The 16,977-nt window shown below is 41.9% G+C and overlaps 1 protein-coding gene across 1 annotated transcript in view; it reads right to left on the reverse strand.

The window, feature by feature from the left end:
- The window catches only part of LOC308147571 (dystrophin-like), a gene marked incomplete at its 3' end in the record, with an annotated part of 178,415 nt that extends 165,583 nt beyond the window's left edge, over window positions 1–12,832 (reverse strand). The window contains exon 1 of the mRNA XM_080519799.1: window positions 12,598–12,832. Within this exon, the coding sequence (XP_080375925.1) occupies window positions 12,598–12,679 (82 nt within the window). The 5' untranslated portion in view covers window positions 12,680–12,832. The remainder of the gene's footprint in view (window positions 1–12,597) is intronic.
- Window positions 12,833–16,977: the final 4,145 nt, after the last annotated feature.

Genomic DNA, 16,977 nt, shown 5'->3' on the forward strand with positions numbered 1-16,977 from the left:
CCGTGTCTCTCATCTGCACGGCAGCTCTTTCACACAGGTTTAGTGTGTCTTGATTATTTTAAAGAGGGATCCCATGATATTCTGGATTTTGCTGGAATTCTGTTGCACACAGCTGGTATTAAGTCTGTCCTCGGGGCTCTGAGGCACGAGCCCGAGGAACCAGGGGAGCTTAGAAAATAAGCTCATTGAAAAACGGAGGAATTCACAGGAGCAGCTCGTTTTCAAGCAGAACAATCACCTGCAATGTATCGCAAGTTCAGCGTTATCGAGATAGCTAAATGTACATGTACAAGTTGTTTTTGCGAGATATGAGAAATAACACTGCTAATTGGACAAAGTAATCTCACAACACTAAAGCAGCACATCATCTGCACATATTATTATGCAACCCGGGCGCCGTGTCGGGTGGAAAATCATTTTGAAGCAGGACCAGCCTGTTTAAGATCACAGCATCCCAAATTGATCCAACACACCGTCAAATAATTGAAATATCTAAAGAATAAATAGGTATTTTAAAACTCAGCGATATTGGCTTCATTGTTCAAGCTTTTTTCTAAGACACACTTTTGACCTACGTTCTCTCGTTTGCTTCAGAAGCACAAAGAAATGAAGAGGCTGTTTCACCGCAAACCTTAACGAGGAGTAAAAGAAGGAAATGCATTATGCGTGCAATCAAGGCAACGTTATGCTATTATTTCTCTTGCAAATATGCAAATTTGAGGGAGTTCATGCATAAAATTACAAGGCGAGGACAGATACTAGTGTTTTGCAGTTTGTATGTATGTGACTGTTTATCTGCAGGAGCAGCAGCAGCCTCTGTTCGTCTTTATGTTGCATTGTGTGTGTTTTCTAAAGGCGTCCTGCTTTGAGCAGGACTGTATGTGAAGGCGCCGAGGAGACACCTGGTGCAGCTTGTGGCTGAAAGGACGCAGCTTTTCTGCAGAATGTGCTCGGATGACCCTTGAGGAAAGTGTCAAACTTCAAGAGCGCCGCTCGGGTTTCAGGTATTTCCAAAGGAAGCCGATGGAGTCGATGGAAATCTGGATGATTTTTATTTATTTATTTATTTTTATTTCCTCTCCGGCCACTTTGGTCTCGCATGTTTCTTCCATGTCCGGCAGGATATCATCATGTTCCAGTGGCTCTGATCTCCAGGCCTCTTGTAATTCTGATGATGAGAGCCGGGGCTTATTCTGACGTAACGTGCTGTCAGGGGCTGAGAACACCGAGAGATTTATGAGGGGGGGTTTGGTGGGTTCAGGAACTGGACGCACGCTCACTGCACTGATCCACCAAAACAGCCCGCAGCTTTTTAATGGATCTCTGGAACATTAAGCCTCTGCTACGGGTAACAGCGGCCGGTGGCAACGTGCAGCACCAGCTACAGTGTTGAAAGGAGAGATTTCAGCACTAGATTCGACCGGGGAAAGAATCTACAGAGACTACAGAGTATTTCAGCTCTAAATCTCCTCCTTAGCTACATACTTAATAGCAAAGATGAAACGTAATAAATAAACAGCTTGATTTATTCTCCTCCTGATCCCAGGCAGAGCTGCACAATCGTTATCTGGATAGCTACAAGTGCAAAACAACATGAATCATGCTTCCGTGTACTGGGCAGTTCATGTTCTGCAAACTCAAAATGATTGCGGAAGAAAAGTGTTATTGATTACAATTAAGGTAAAGTATTATTCGTTATGATGACAGAACTTCAGTTATCACCAAAGCTCCACATTGCACAGAAGATATGACAATATTAAAGAATCATAACTATTAACATATTATGAATACTTAAAAATAAGATGAGAGGATTATAATTTACAAAAAAGACTGGAAGGGAAAATTGCTGGTTATGTTGGGCCGCCGGTGTTCTTTCTTTATTTCTTTTAACTTATTCTAGTTATATTTTATGCCCTTTGGTTGTTGTACGTCTGTACGAGCTGGCACTTTAAATTCCTTGACAATAAATATTCTATTATATTGTAGAGTTTTATTGCAGAGTTTGAATGACCGGTGGTAAAACTCCTTGGCTGGAGCTGAATCACAAAAACTGTGATGAACTAATTAAAATATTTTATTGGATTGACAGGAGGGACTCATTCATAGTCACTGGACAGAAATCAGAAGCACAGAAACCAAAGAAAAAACACAAAATATTAAGTGATGACTTATTGAATTTGATATAGTTCAAGTATGGAATAAAATATCGCTCCTATATCATAATACATGAAACAAACAGACATATTGTAAAGGGGTGGGAGGTTCAAACTTATTAAATCCCATTCCAGTAATCTTTTTTAATAGAATATTTTGCTATATGTGCATTCATTGTTGTCATTTTTAAATTACCAGCGAAAATATGAAGAAGAAGAATAGATCCATGTGAGAAACTTTGTCTCATAATGCCTGCAAACACAAAACGATGGTAATTTCATCCATGTAATTAGACAATATCATATCTTTATAACTTCCTGTTTCATATTCGAGGATTTTAACATGTGACACGCAGTAATGGCATAACGGTAGAGTTTTTAGATTTGGTCGGTCAGCAGGAACAACGCTCTCTCACCTAATTTCACCAGATGTGACTGCTTTGTTTTTTTCCATCATATCTGTACTGTTTTAGATATCTTTACAATAAAATTGTGATATAATGTAAAACCCTAATTATTGTGGCCGTAATAAGGTGAAGCTCACATGTGATGTTCCTCCACAACACCTTGCGATGGACGTCACATAACAGGCATTCTGACTGGATTACAAAGAAAATCAACATGATAGTCTATTGATTTACAAATACGCTGTATGGAAATTCACTATATACTCACGAGGAGACAAAATAGACATAAATTGCACTGGGGTTTTATTTTGATATGAGTCAAATGAGCGTCAAACAAGGATAAATTAATACTGTAATTGATCTTCTGTTTCAATGATGTCTTCACTAAAAGAAGCCTTTTTCCTCATTTTTCTCCACTGCATCCTTCAGTCTGCACTTCATCAAAAAAAAAACGTTGAGTGGCCCTCTCTGACCTGGCGCTCCTTTTCATCCCCATCATCTCCTCATCCCTCCATCCATCCCTCCTTCTAATCATCGTTTCAACCTTTCAACCCGGCCTGCCCTCTGGCCATCTGTCTCCATTTACCAGGACGCTACTCATCAGTGTTTCCTAAATCATTCCTCCGTTTCCCGCCTTTGCTTTTCATCTACCTGGAGACGACACATCAAGGAGCGAAAAATGAAAAGAACATCGCTGACGGTGCGTTTTTTTCCCCAAGCGGATAAGGAAGAAAGGTGCGAGCATATGACTGTATGCATGAGAGGGAGAGAGCAAATAACTGAGGACGAATACATGAAAACAGAAGCAAAAACCAAGAAGGATGGAGACAGACGGCAATACTGGAGCAGAGAATACAGAGCAGAAAGAGGAGAGGCGTTCGGAGAGATGTCGAAGGACTGAGAGAGCAAACATGATGGACGGGGAGCAAATATTGCAGCCAAAGGCCAGAGAAAGAAGAACTCATACACACATATCCAGCTCGTCCGAGCAAACACTGTACACATCTGGGGAAATACACTCATGGACACCAAAGTCCATCCAAACCTAGAAACACAGCAGCAATATTCCTGGATGACCAGGCAGCAGCTTCATGGGCTATTAAAATTCAAATTAAAGTTCTTCTCATTAACATTTTCACTTGAATTAAATGAGGCAGCATGAGTAAAAAAAAGCATCGTTCGTCGTGACTGACAATAACTTCAGAATTTTATTTAGTTTAAGTAAAGAGAAGTATATTCTGAAAATCTGGACAGAACAATTTAGCATTTCTTTTCTGAATTGTCTATGGATATAGAGACCAAATAGTGAATTAATCGGATGTGATGTGGAGCCGAGGCTTAGCAGGTACACATGCCTCATAAACATTATAAAGACCGTTTATTCTCTTGGTGTTGATTTGGGAAAGAGAAAACATCCCAATGTTGACTGTAAACTGATCAAATCAAAGAATACTTGATTGTAGTAAAGTGCTGCTTAAACTTAAACATTTCAAAATGTAATTTTATTTCACAGAAATCCAAGTACAATATACATTTTTGAATTTTAGAGCGATAAATAGTCAAATGTGTGTCATCTTCATATGTTTCTATACCACAATGTGGCAGTGAAAGTTCTTTTTAAACTAGTTTATCGGTTTAAAGACTCCACGCGTTGTCTCTGCGCTGCTTGCAGCTCATTACGAGGACTGAATGTACAAAACATCTGCACTGTTTTCATTTACGTGCCACCAAGTGTCCCAGTGTCTGAGCCTGTAAATAAAATATCTTTGGATCCGACAACGCGAGCGGAGTGAAGACATCACCTCGGGCTCAGAGAATCTGTGATGAGAGTTTTCGCTGCATTCTGACACTTTATGGATTAACTGACAATGAGATTCTCATTAGTTGCAGCGGCGACCGGCGTGAAGAGAAAAGTCTTTCTCCCTCCTGAGTCACTGGGTTTTTTTCTCCATCTAAAACAGGAGATCCTTTGCCATCTGTAGACATTCTCCTATATATATATGCATCAATCCTAGTTCCTCCAAAGCAGTATTTATTAGAATGAGAGGAGGGAACATCTCTAATGCAGGCTCGCCCACAATGGAAATACTTTCAGGAGCTGGCACATCTTAAAGTCTCGGAGAGAGAGAGCGAGAGAGAGCGGGAGAGAGAGAGAAAGAGAAAGAGAGAGAAAGCCGGTGCCGGTTTCCAGCCAAACGTTGAAAGATGCACTTGGAAGACGGAGATAGGAGTCAGACGGGAGCTGATGTCGCTCTTTTAAATTAAATTTGCCTTCTTTACTGAGTTTTCTGCCATCTCTCACCATTTCCTATTATTTGTATAACTTTGTTGGACTTCTTCACTGGCAGGAAACACAGTGTGAAGTGAAGGCTGCTGAAACGAGTGGCGTTACATTCAGAAGGTAATAGAACGTGCATACTTCACCCCAAAAAATTTACTTTCTGGACATATTTAGTTTATTTTGATATATAAAAGTTTTAAGAATTCATTCTGAAATGTGCTGAAAGTGAAAGAATTGTCAGGATCCAGTCCGACAGCAATACTTTATGATAATGTTTCAAAATAAAAGCAAATCACGGAGCTGTGAGGATGAATGATGCAAGCTGTAGCTCTGGATCCCTGAAGTCCTCCTCTATTACCTCTAACGTCTCCTGGGTTCATCTTTTAAAGGTCATCACCTTTCATGTCTTTACAAAACACTTTTCCAGTTTGTTCCCTGAAGACTTCTGCCATATAAACATCACACATATTAACAACACGATGATGCCTTTGTGATTTTGTGCAGTCATGGTGAATAAATACCACACGCTTACTTACTTTCAAATCTTTCCAAAACTAACAATTAAAAACCAAAATAAAACACAGATTTGAAGGGATCTTTCTCGTGATCAAAGAGAAAATCCTCTCTGCTGATTTGCTTAGATTCCGGAGGCGGCGCTGCTCATCCCAACACCCTCGCCTTTGTGATGCACCTCAGACCCAATTGTTTGTATAAAAGTTGCCTCCAACTATTGATCCGCACTTTGACAAGTCGTAAATCCTCGCGTAATCCCAACCCGGCGAGGCTCCTGATCCAGGGCCTGAGACGTTTGCGTTGGGATTCGGGGATTCAAATTGAAAACTCTCCACACTCGCACATCAGCCGTCGGCCGCAAAGTTAATGTGACGGAACAACAACTGCTGCCGGTGGTAATGGAGGCTTGATGCATCAATAAAGCATGATCATCTCTTGTGGCTCACGCCGACCCAGCTTCACTCCTCCTTCTTTGTTCTGCTGGAGTTGATATCTGCCGTCCTCGTCTTACAGTCGGACACTTGTTTAGCGTCGAGGACAGACCGTATTGCCAACAGACCTGCGGCTCCTCACCAATTGGAAAATGATGCAACAATCAGCAGACAGACTGCAACTGGATTTCACTTATGTAGCACCTTTTTAAGTGATTTAAATTCTTACATTCACAGAAACCAGTCAAAGAGCTCAAACCATTCGAACCTGCAACCTTCTAACCAAGAGACGGTCCACGATAACGTGATTCTGTCAACGCTGCTATTCCTTGAGGCGAAATGTAAAAATCTCCCTCTACAGTAGGTTTCAGTAGAAGGTTTCAGCGACTCGTGATGCAGCCGATGGACGTCCCACCAAGTTTTATGACTTGGTGTCGAGTCATCAACTTAACAATGTTAAAATCATACAGTAGTAGTTGTACTGTAGATGCTTCGACTCCATTTCCCTCATATTTTGACAAAAACTCTTGACCTGACATCTTCCAAGCAGATCGTTGTTTTGTGTGTGTTGTGAGTGTGACTGAGACGACGGGGTTCCGGTGGGATCCCTGTACATGCCGCCTCTGCTCCGGCTGGCCTGGAATGACCCAGAAACTCCATGTGGGTCAGATCGTACAGTGAAGCTCTCGACGTGTTGACATCGATCACAGGCTCGTCATTTATTCTGCCACCCATCCTTTCGTGTTCCCTTAAGAAAACAGATGCCTTTCTTCTGCAGCTCATTTTTCTTGTTTTGTGTTTGTTTTCCCCTCCGTCCTCCCTCTCTCTCTCTCTCTCTCTCTCTCTCTCCTCAGTCTCTCTCTCTCTGCCATATCAGTCCACCCTATCTTTTTCTCATGCACAGCCAGACTCAAATCTCCCCAGAACAGGCGGATATGTTCCCACACATTCATCTTGTGTGCCAGCGGCCCCTCGGAGGACACGGCCAGCGGCTGCCTCTGCTGCCATCTTCTGCACAGCGATGTCATTACTTCATTACTCCGCCACACAAAGCCTCTGACCTGAAGCCTGGATTTCAAACTTCTCCACCAGGACAAACGCTGCTCGGCTTGATGTATCCCCAGAGGTTTATTTTCCTCTTCTCTATGTGTTTGGCTATTTCATTGAAGCACAAGTCTTCTTCTGGCGTTGCCTTTCTCACAGGCATCATTAGCCGAGCTTGTTTGCTCGATATAAAAAAGTTTTTCAAAAAGGATTTCAATAGCCAATGCTCTTTGTCTTCGTGGGGCCAGTTTTAATCAGATGCAATTGCGCAACACGTGTTCAACCGTCAGTGTTTCAGAACTGCAGTTTTTCTTGTTTTCAGTAATTTTCCCTTGATTTGACTTGTTCCTGTGCTTCTGGCCTGCCGTCACCGGGTCTGATGTAATGTTGGATTAATGGAGTGAAACACAATCAACACAAGCCAGTACTGCAAGATGTTGACATGCAGAGCATGGATGCCCAAGGACTGGAGTCTTCTTCAATATGTGTTCTGTGCTATGCATAGATTGGAATTCTCAGGAACAAATAGAAAGCTTCGTAAACCTCCTGAATCTTGCTCTTTGCAGCAATTGATCCATTGGTACCATCCCAGTTGGATGTTCAGCCTAAACTCTACAGACAAACTCAAAAAGCATCAACTACTTGAATATATGTAGTCTAAATTTAAGTAGATTCTGTTTTTTCCCTTCAGAATTCAAGCAAACGGTGAAAATATTGAATCGTCTCCATGAAGGAAAAAAAGCAACACAACTTGACTTCTAACCCTTGAATATGTGAGAATTTGTCTTTTTTTTTCTCAGGTTATTTCAACTCCTGCTCAAATATTCATCCCAGCAAGCCGTGTTTCAATCAGATCGAGCATCCTCACGACCGAAGAACTTAATTTCCCGAATGGCACACGTCAGTCAGGCTTGAAAAATTAGTCTTTTGTGTTGTTTCAATTTCCTCTTCTCACTGAGCTCAATCCAACAAGGCAGGAACACGGCACAGCTGTCTGCCCGGGTATTGTTTGTACACTTCGTTACTTGTTCAGCTTGTTGGCTTTCTTGTTGTTCGTTTGTTGCGTGAGAAGTTAGTTTTGTTTTCGCTCCTCGGTTGATGTCTGGAAAAAGCAAAGTGACACCTAATAACTTTTACATTAAATTGTCCAAAGATTGTAAATCTGATATTCTTATTCTTCTCTGTGTTTTATTTATTTGTTTATTTTTATAATGCTTTATTGTCATTCAATACATACATCGGGCGCAGAGAAGAAGGAAATGTTTTCGCACACGGCTCAAAAACTAGGCTTTTTAAAAAAGCTTATTCATGTGATGCAGTGACGATCACATTTCTAGCAGTTTAGCAATTTTTCAGTTTTGTTTTCTAAACTTTCAAACCAAATGCCTCATTGATTTCATGAAAAAAATCAAAATAACACATTCACACAGACCATAAACCAAACCAATCAAAGAACCAAGAGCAGCAGAGAAACCAGCGTTACATTGATGGAATCTCACAACTTCCAGAGAGAAAGAAGCAAAACCACCATAAAAAGAATCAGATAATAGTCCACAGCTGCACATTGTGACACAACTGGTCAAACCTTGTGGATTAAAACTATTTGTCTTGTGATGACAGTTTCAATGTTTTCAGGAAAGAGGAATATCCCAGTTTCAGAGCACGGTGGAGGCACCATCACGGTATTAGTGCGCTGCTTCCCTCAAGCCAACAACAAGCGCAGGCAGTTATTTTCAGGGTAAAAGGTTCGAACTCAGTGAGACAGGAAGTCAAGCTGAAGCTGAAGGTGTTTTTAATGGACGATCTGTTTTTACTCCCACCTTTAATGTCATGACCAGTGGGAGTCACGAGTTTACCTAATCTCAACCGACATTAAAAGATGGATCCTCAGATTATATTTAATAAAACACAGAAAACGTGTGATTCATTTCATCGCAGATTAATAGATGTGACGGGACTTCTTCTTGCACACAGCTGATGCTCGGTATGGGATCAGGAATAAACGGTGCTGCACCAGTGTTTTCGTAGGTTGTCAAAAATGAGATTAGAACGGAGGTCTGTGGCCTTTCTTACAGGCAATCTGGGTTGGGTGAGGAGGCGCGGGGTGACGGGGGCTCCCAGGAAAAAAGGTTAGGAGCCACTGGTCTATGTAATTAATGGGGAAGAAGTAAATGTCAGGCCGAGTAAACTGACCACGGAGTCCTCGGAGGACTACTTTCATTAAGGGTCCACTTTGCTGTCAATTCCAAAGCCGTCCCCAAAGTGTGTTTGTTCACATTATGAGAGACGCTCACGGTGAGTTCGTCTCAGGATGGAGGTTTACGCTCCTGTTGCTGCTCACACACGCCCCGAAAATCAGACAGCGCCGGCCAATGTTGATGAAAACAATCTAAAACAATATAAACACACCGACGTCCACACACAGTTTGTTGTGGTGCCACATATTCATCTACAAACTGCCAATCACAGCCAAGAAAAAACAAATTGAAATAGAAAAATACTCGAATTTCATGCGTTGTTCTACAGTGGGTAAATGATGTATTACGGCGAAATACAGTAAACATGTGAAATCTCACTAGTTTTAATACAAGTAAAATGCTAACAATGCAAACTATTGGATTTTCTACTGCGATGGCACTGACAATAGAAATTGTGTGGATTTTAATGGAAGTCAATTTGTTGTTTTTGCAGCAGCAGAAGGAAGAATCTGATAACACAGAAAAATAATCCAAATGTTTGATACACCCATATATTTACATTATTTCTGGTGTTTTGGGGGGATTCAATGGGGGAAAATGAATAACTTGGCATTTCCACAGTTTAAATGATTGAATGGTTCATAATGTAGAGTATTTGAAGTATCTGAAGGAAAACAAAAAGTACGGAAAGAAATAGCAATATGGCAATATTGAATATTGGTTCTTAACGATGAATCTGTGCAAAATCAATTTCAAGAGGCAAAATGAAAACTTTTGCTTAAAACAAGCCTAAATGATCGATAAACTTAGGAATGACTGTTGTGTTTTCAATGCCTGGTGGAGACGGTCGGCAGGTGGAGGGGTGGAGGGGTGGAGGGTCGGGCCGGTCGGGGGGTCCCAGTGCAGAGAGTGCACATTGGCCATGCAACAATCTCCTGCTGCACGACTCCGCCGTGCATACCGTCTGCTCCTCCTCGCCCAGGGGACATTTGTGGACAGATTAAGGCCACCCTGGTTCAGACCTGCATGTCACACGCTGCAACTCACATGCTGGATATTCATGCTGCCAGAGGTGAAGATGTGAGGCCTTGTTTGGGTTTATGTGACAGTAAAGAGGCTTTGGGGAGATTTTGGGTCACTAAACAGCCTCAATAATGTCCAGGTGTTAAAAATGCTTCAAAGGAAAAGGCAAAATAATTATTTTTAATGATCCAGGTAGAACCACAGATCTGTGTAAAGTGAGATGTTAGCATTGAAAGCTGCGTGTGCGGATTCTGCAGTGATCTCTTTACACCCGGCCGTGGCTCCAGACACCTGACCGCAGTGTCAATTAGCATTAACACTGATTCCGTTTAAGGAAATACAACTCAAACAGAAGATCTCTGAGAGAATTTCACAGCAGCACAGTGCATATTAAATGGAAATGTGGCCTGGAAATGGACTTTTGATATTACAAAACACCGTGTGGCATGTTGAACGTGAGCAGGGACGGTGAAAGATGAAAGATGAAAGATGCTTGCAGAAAAACGGAGCGAGGGAAAGCAGAGTGAGAGGAAGTGTGGCGGCCTCCCAAACTTTGCTATCTGACACCACACAGCAGCCGTCCATCAGGCCAGCTGAACGCTATTTAAAGCTTGAGACGACCCGCCAGCTGTAGGTCTGGGGGGGGGGGGTCGAGAGACGGCCACACAGACAGGAGAAAGTCAGAGAGAGAGAGGGGGTTTATTTATTCATGTAAGTTTTATTTAAGAGGTCACTCAAGGAAAAAGGTTACCGCCCACCAGCAGAACATCCGTCTGTCTCCGTCAGTCTGCCAGCACCCCCCCCACCCTCCTACACTACCTCCACCCTCAGACCACTCCAGGTCATCGACTAGTTACAAGAGTTATAACAGGAAATACAATCTCGGCGGTTGCCAGCGATTCGGTGTCACGCACACACGTCGTACATCTGAGTGTGTTTGAGCCGTTAGCAGGGCTCCTGTTTAACCAGTGAGCCACTGAAATCTACAGGGAATTACCAAGAGGGGGACTTTACAGTTTTTCCTTTAAAAAACAAAAGTCTGCCAGACCTGCCGGACCACTGTTTCTCAGATGCCTAACAAATTATAGTGGAAATGTTTCTTTTCCAAATAATTAAATTCAGTGAAATATCCTTATATTTTCTATTTAATACAAATCATACAAATATTTTTAAGCTTTAATTGTTTCAAGAAAGTACATTTATTCGTATAGCATTTATGACACATTGAAGAAAATTGCAAAGCGCTTTACATTAAGTGAATTAAAAGCTTCTCTGAATAAAACTGTTTTATTTAACAGTTTCATCAATAAATGTGCTCTTAAGTCATGAAAATGTAAAATACAGTATTTAAAAATATTCAAATTTGTGTAAAATATTTTGAACCAAAAGCTACAATTGTTGAAAATAAAAGTTTAAAAATGCTTGTGGAAAAGTTTTTAACTTTACACTAAAGTTTAATTTATTTTCTGGTAGTAACTTCCACACTGCACTATGTACAAGAAAATTGATGATTAATTTATTCATCATGAATTATGACAATTATGTCCAGCACTGTTTTGCAACTTAATATTTCATATTTCTTTTATTTAGCCCCAAAAAAAGTACTTTCTGTCAGTTTTCTACTTATTAAAGAACTAAAATAGCATTTTTTTAGTAACTTTAAAAAGTCACTGACAAAACACTTGCCGTATTTTCCAGACTGTAAGTCAAACTCTTTTGTTGTCGTTTGTCTCTTCATGCAACTTAACGTATCAAAATATATTATACAAACAATTAAAAAAGCAGTAAAAACAACATGCAAACTCCACACAGGAAGGACCCGGTGTCCTCTGCCTGTGAGGCTCCAGTGCAAACCACTTCTCCACCGTGACACTTCAAGTTAACTTAAAGAATGCAGCAGAATTTGTGTTTCTCCATAAATGTCATCTGCTCCTTTCAAATCTAACGGTATAACTTATTTACGTGACGACTCAAACTGACAAGATGTTGTCAACAACAACAACGACCACAACAAAGCCATCCTGACTGGGTTACAGCAGCTCATATGATGAAAAGTTTTAAAGGCATGTCTAATGTTAATCCACATGCCTGCCATGTTGGAATAAACTCAGTATGTTGAACAAATGACCAGGAAAATAGTAATATTATATATAATTGTTACTGGTGTGATGTATGAATAGAAAAAAAAACCGCTTGAAACGTTGACGCACACAGCTGGGATGACTTGTCCAGGTGGAAAGGGAAGTTGGAAAAATGTTTTACAAGTTATTCCTTGAAGTAGGAGAAAATTGAACACTTGAATCACTTTCTGGTGATTCTTGATGTGTTGTGGGGCATCCTGATTTAGCCTTGGGGGGCAGATGGTGCTTTCATATTACATACATCAGCAGCTGGCGGAGACCACACGCGCGCGCGCGCACACACCCACACACACACACACACACACACACACACACACACACACACACACACACACACACACACACACACACACACACACACACGCACACGCACACACGCACACACACACACACTTTGATCTCCTACCAGATCTACACTTGATGATCTCTCCAAAGTCGTCCTCCGCCGGCTCGTCGCAGTAGTCCTCGGGGCGCACACCCTCCGCCATCTAAAAGTGGGTGTCAAAAGTTACTTAAAGCGGAGCTTTTTGATGAAAACACGCTGTTAAATCCACAGGAAGGAGAAGAGAAGGGGGGGATCAAAGATCAGAATCCAAAAGGACCCGTCTACAGAAGCGCGCACGGTGTTTCCACTAAAGACCCGACAGGACGAAGGCTGGAGGAAGAGGCGCACCGGCCGGGGCGGAGGCTGTCACACAGGGGGGGCAGACGGAGAGGAGCAGGTGTGTGAGGAAGAGTAGGGTGCGGGGTGGGCGTCAGGCATTCCCACCTCTAAATAGTAGGGTGTCGGGGGGAAGTGGCGCGTCGCGGGCCACCATCCCGTGTGGCGGACGCCGTGCGTAAAACCGGACACCGATCGGACGCATCAGCGCGCGGGTATTTCAGACGGGTGACGTAGCCGCGAGGCGTCAAGGTGAGTCATCCGAGCAGTCAACCTTGACCCTGACCGGGTGGATGCTGCTGCTCACGTGACGGTCTGGAACGATCTTGAGAAAAGAAAAATACAAAAAAAAAAACAGTGACGCGTCACGATTTTCCGCCTAACCTCAATGTGACGGGCAGAATGAGTTTAGTGGGTCAGAGAAGTGGAGAAAAAAAGAGAGAAGTGGAATAAATCAGAAGTCACATGACTCCCAGAAATGCCCCCCGCGGGGTGGGACCAGGGCACTAATATTAGCGCTGCTGATAAACTTGATACTCCGGATTTCCAGACTGGACTTCAGAACTTCCAGTGCTGGCTCCATTACGCATTCATGACTGTTACTATATTTAGAAACTATGAACGATATGATGGTGGGGGGGCTGCTCAGCTGCTGCATTCATGTTTACATGAAGTAAAGTAATTACAGTTGCACCTGTTGAAACTGGATTTTCTATTTCATCCTCCTACCTTTCTTTCTTCTCTTTCTCGCTTTCTCTCTTTTCTTCCCTTTTATCCACCAGTCTTTTCTCTTTCTTCCCATCTGTCTTCTTGGAGACTGTCTTTCTCTTCTTCTTGTCCTCCTGGTTTCTACCTCGCCCAGCTTCGCCTCCTCCTTAATTCTTTTCATCTTTCTGACTGTCCTCTAATTTCTGTCTAATCTAATCTCTTTCTTCTTCTCCCTCTTCATGTAAACTCCTCTTTGCTGCCATCTCTTACTTTTTGGAAAACAGTCGAAGTTTTTAAAAGTGTTCAGACATCAAGGTGAACACCAGGGGGCAGCACACACGTAAACACACCCTCTGCGGAGAAAAACTTTCAAGGGAAATATCTCCCAAAAAAATCAACAAACCACGAAAGAAATGTTTGCAAACTGCAAAAAAAAAAATGTGTATCGGGAGACTAATTAGTTAAGGAGCTGCAGGTGTGGTGGGAACACAGGAAGTGACCAGGTGCGCAGTCTCTGGCTACAACATTAAACAGGAAGTGAGAAAAAAGCAGATAAACAATCTGTCCGTCTTCTACACTGCAGATGGAAGAAAATCTGCACTTCTTGTTTGACACAGTATATTAATTATGTTAAAAGGATAGAAATCGCAATGATGAAGATTGGGTTGTAGGAAATAGAAACTACAGAAAAGAGCAATTGAGTTAATAAATAATTCTGATTAAAATGAATTTTCAAATACATTACTGAAGTGTAAAGTATATTTTTATTCGCGTTTGTATATATGAAACATAGGTTTATTTATTTCGAGCAAATTATATGTATTTATCTATATAGATCTCTACATATATATTTCCTATTTTATTCCTTTTGAGATTAATGATGAATTCTATAGTTTTGATTTAAGACGCCTTGCATTAACTGTCTATGGCCAGCAGATGTCAGAATAGGCTCACATCTGTTTATAACGTTCAATACTCACTTGTTATATTTATTTTATCGTTAATAATACTCCTGCAGTCATGCGGGCTCAATTTGATTTCATTAGATGATACATATAATGCAGCAAATAAAAATAGGTAGGATTCAAGCTATTAGGAGAGATTTAATAGACCTTTTACCTTCTAAAATACAATCTCACCTGAAGTTCCAGTGTGGAGTTGGTGTTTGTTGCACGATATGTCCAGCAGGGGGCGGTACAGCCTCAGAGTACTCGGTGTGTGGAGTACAGTATGACAGTCCTGTAAAGTAGGCCAGGAAGGCTTTGGGATGATGTTCAGAGAGGACCCTCAGGGCTGAGTAAACAATTCAGGAGCTGAGCGACGGAAATATAATGATCTCCACCGTTAATGTTGGAAAAGTGGATTTTATGGCAGTGATGGAGGCTCCAGCTGTGATCTCCAGCTCTCCTGCAGCCTCACAGCTTCTGAATTTATTGCACCAAATTAACAGAGTGCAGGTGGAGAAGGCTTTGTGTGGACTGAAGTTCCGTCACTTTATGAGAGCCTCTCTCTCCTGCTGTGATTTCCATGTTTCCTGTCACACCGGCGGTCATAAACCTTCTCAACCTCCAGCTGCACGTCTCAACTCTCTTTTAACATGTGTTAGACTCACGGGGTGTTTACAGTCGCCTCCTGAAGCAGCAAACTGTTGACATCGCGCTGGTGTTTCGGGTTGTTCTGGTCAAACTCATAACTGGCAGACGGAGTGTTCAATGAGAAGTCTGGAGAATCTTCTGATTCCAGCTAATGAGTTTCTTTGATTACCTGGTGGTGAATCCGTAACTCAACTCTGAGCCTGGCTGGTGACCCGGCCTCCTGGTCGGGGTCAAAGGTCATCCTGACACACACCTGAGTCCCCATGCTTTTCTGCTCCTTTGCACTCTGCACACACATCAAGATGCTCCCAATGGAGGATGAGCATCTTGCAGGAGTTTTCTTCCATTACTGTGTGAGATAATTAAAATGAGGCCTCCGAGGTAAAAATGACCATTCTAAATAGGTACGTCTGGTACGGTAGTGAAGCTACTATATAACTGGACATTTGCACAATCAGGAGAAACTCATTTCCACGTTTCCCGCGCTTCTACCTCAGCGTACCTGGAAGGGACAGGCCGTTCCTCCACACAGCTCTACTCACGAAGCCGGGCTGGAAATATTTCAGGGCTGAATACGGAGCGATGGTGTATTCAACGTCGAATTAGACCTGCAGTCCTTCCAAGAACCAGACGGAGACATTCTGCTCAGTGCTTTAATGTGCCAATGTACAAAGAGATAAATGCTGATTACTGACATCTCTACAGTGGCATCTAAAACATGCCATACACACACACACACGCACGCACACGCACACACACACATACACACACACACACCCTAAATCCCTATGCACATCATTAAACAGTGTTTCTCTCCAGTCTACTGGGAAATGATGCATAAAACAGAGCTGCCTCTGTTTACGAGCCTCTACGTTTTCATCAGTAAATTAATAACCAAACAAATGCTAATAACTACGAGCCAGACCTGGGAGAAAGTATACGAAGAGGCGGGGGGGGGGGTCAAAAGATCAGCAGCGTTTAGCAAGGCTTCCCCATAGAAACGACACCGAGGGGCCCAACATACCAGTAAATAATCATATTCACATGGAGCCATTATGACGGGCTTCATGAAAAAAAAAAAAAATCAAAGCATGTGGGTCATTTTTCCCACTGCTAGAAACACATTAGCATTGTCATTTAGAGGCTGCTAATTACAAGTGACGTGATGCTCCCAATTAAAAATAATCAAAACAGGCAGCAGTTTTAAATGCATCTACTTGGAGACAGACTGTATGTTTAGTTTTTTTGTTTGTTTGTTTTTAATATTTTAAAAATATACAATTGACACTTTGAATCCAATAAAATATACATCTGAATGACTTCTAATTCGTTCTTATGTAGTTTTCCGGTTAAATCAATTATGACTGGCTTAGAAGTGCTTCATCAGCTTACAAGCTTCAATCTAATCAAAAAGCATTGTTTATACTTTTTTTCCCTGCAAGTTTTAATGGTTTGCCTTGCTATGTCGCATTCACAGATGAGTCCAGCAGCGCAGTCAAAAAAAGTTAATAAATTAAAAAGTGTTGAATTAAGCATCCTTGTATGTTTTAACCCAGGTCTGTTACAGTATTAGTGCCTAAGGCTCCGCTACACCACCAACGCACGGCGACATTTCTAGGTAGCAAAAACACCCTCACTAAGAAGTGATCAAACGACAGTAAATACAGTGTGAGCACGCCGCATATCCCACTGGCGGCGTCGATCTCAATTACAGCTCATTGTTTTAACGGTCCGTCTGCATGTGTGAGTAAAAAAATAACAAGGCTTTCAAATTCAGGGTTTCCCACTTGCTCAAGCTTCATGTACTGTTACATCCAAGATC

The sequence above is a fragment of the Blennius ocellaris genome, assembly GCF_963422515.1.
Source record: "Blennius ocellaris genome assembly, chromosome: 24".
NCBI classification, from domain to species: Eukaryota; Metazoa; Chordata; class Actinopteri; order Blenniiformes; family Blenniidae; genus Blennius; species Blennius ocellaris.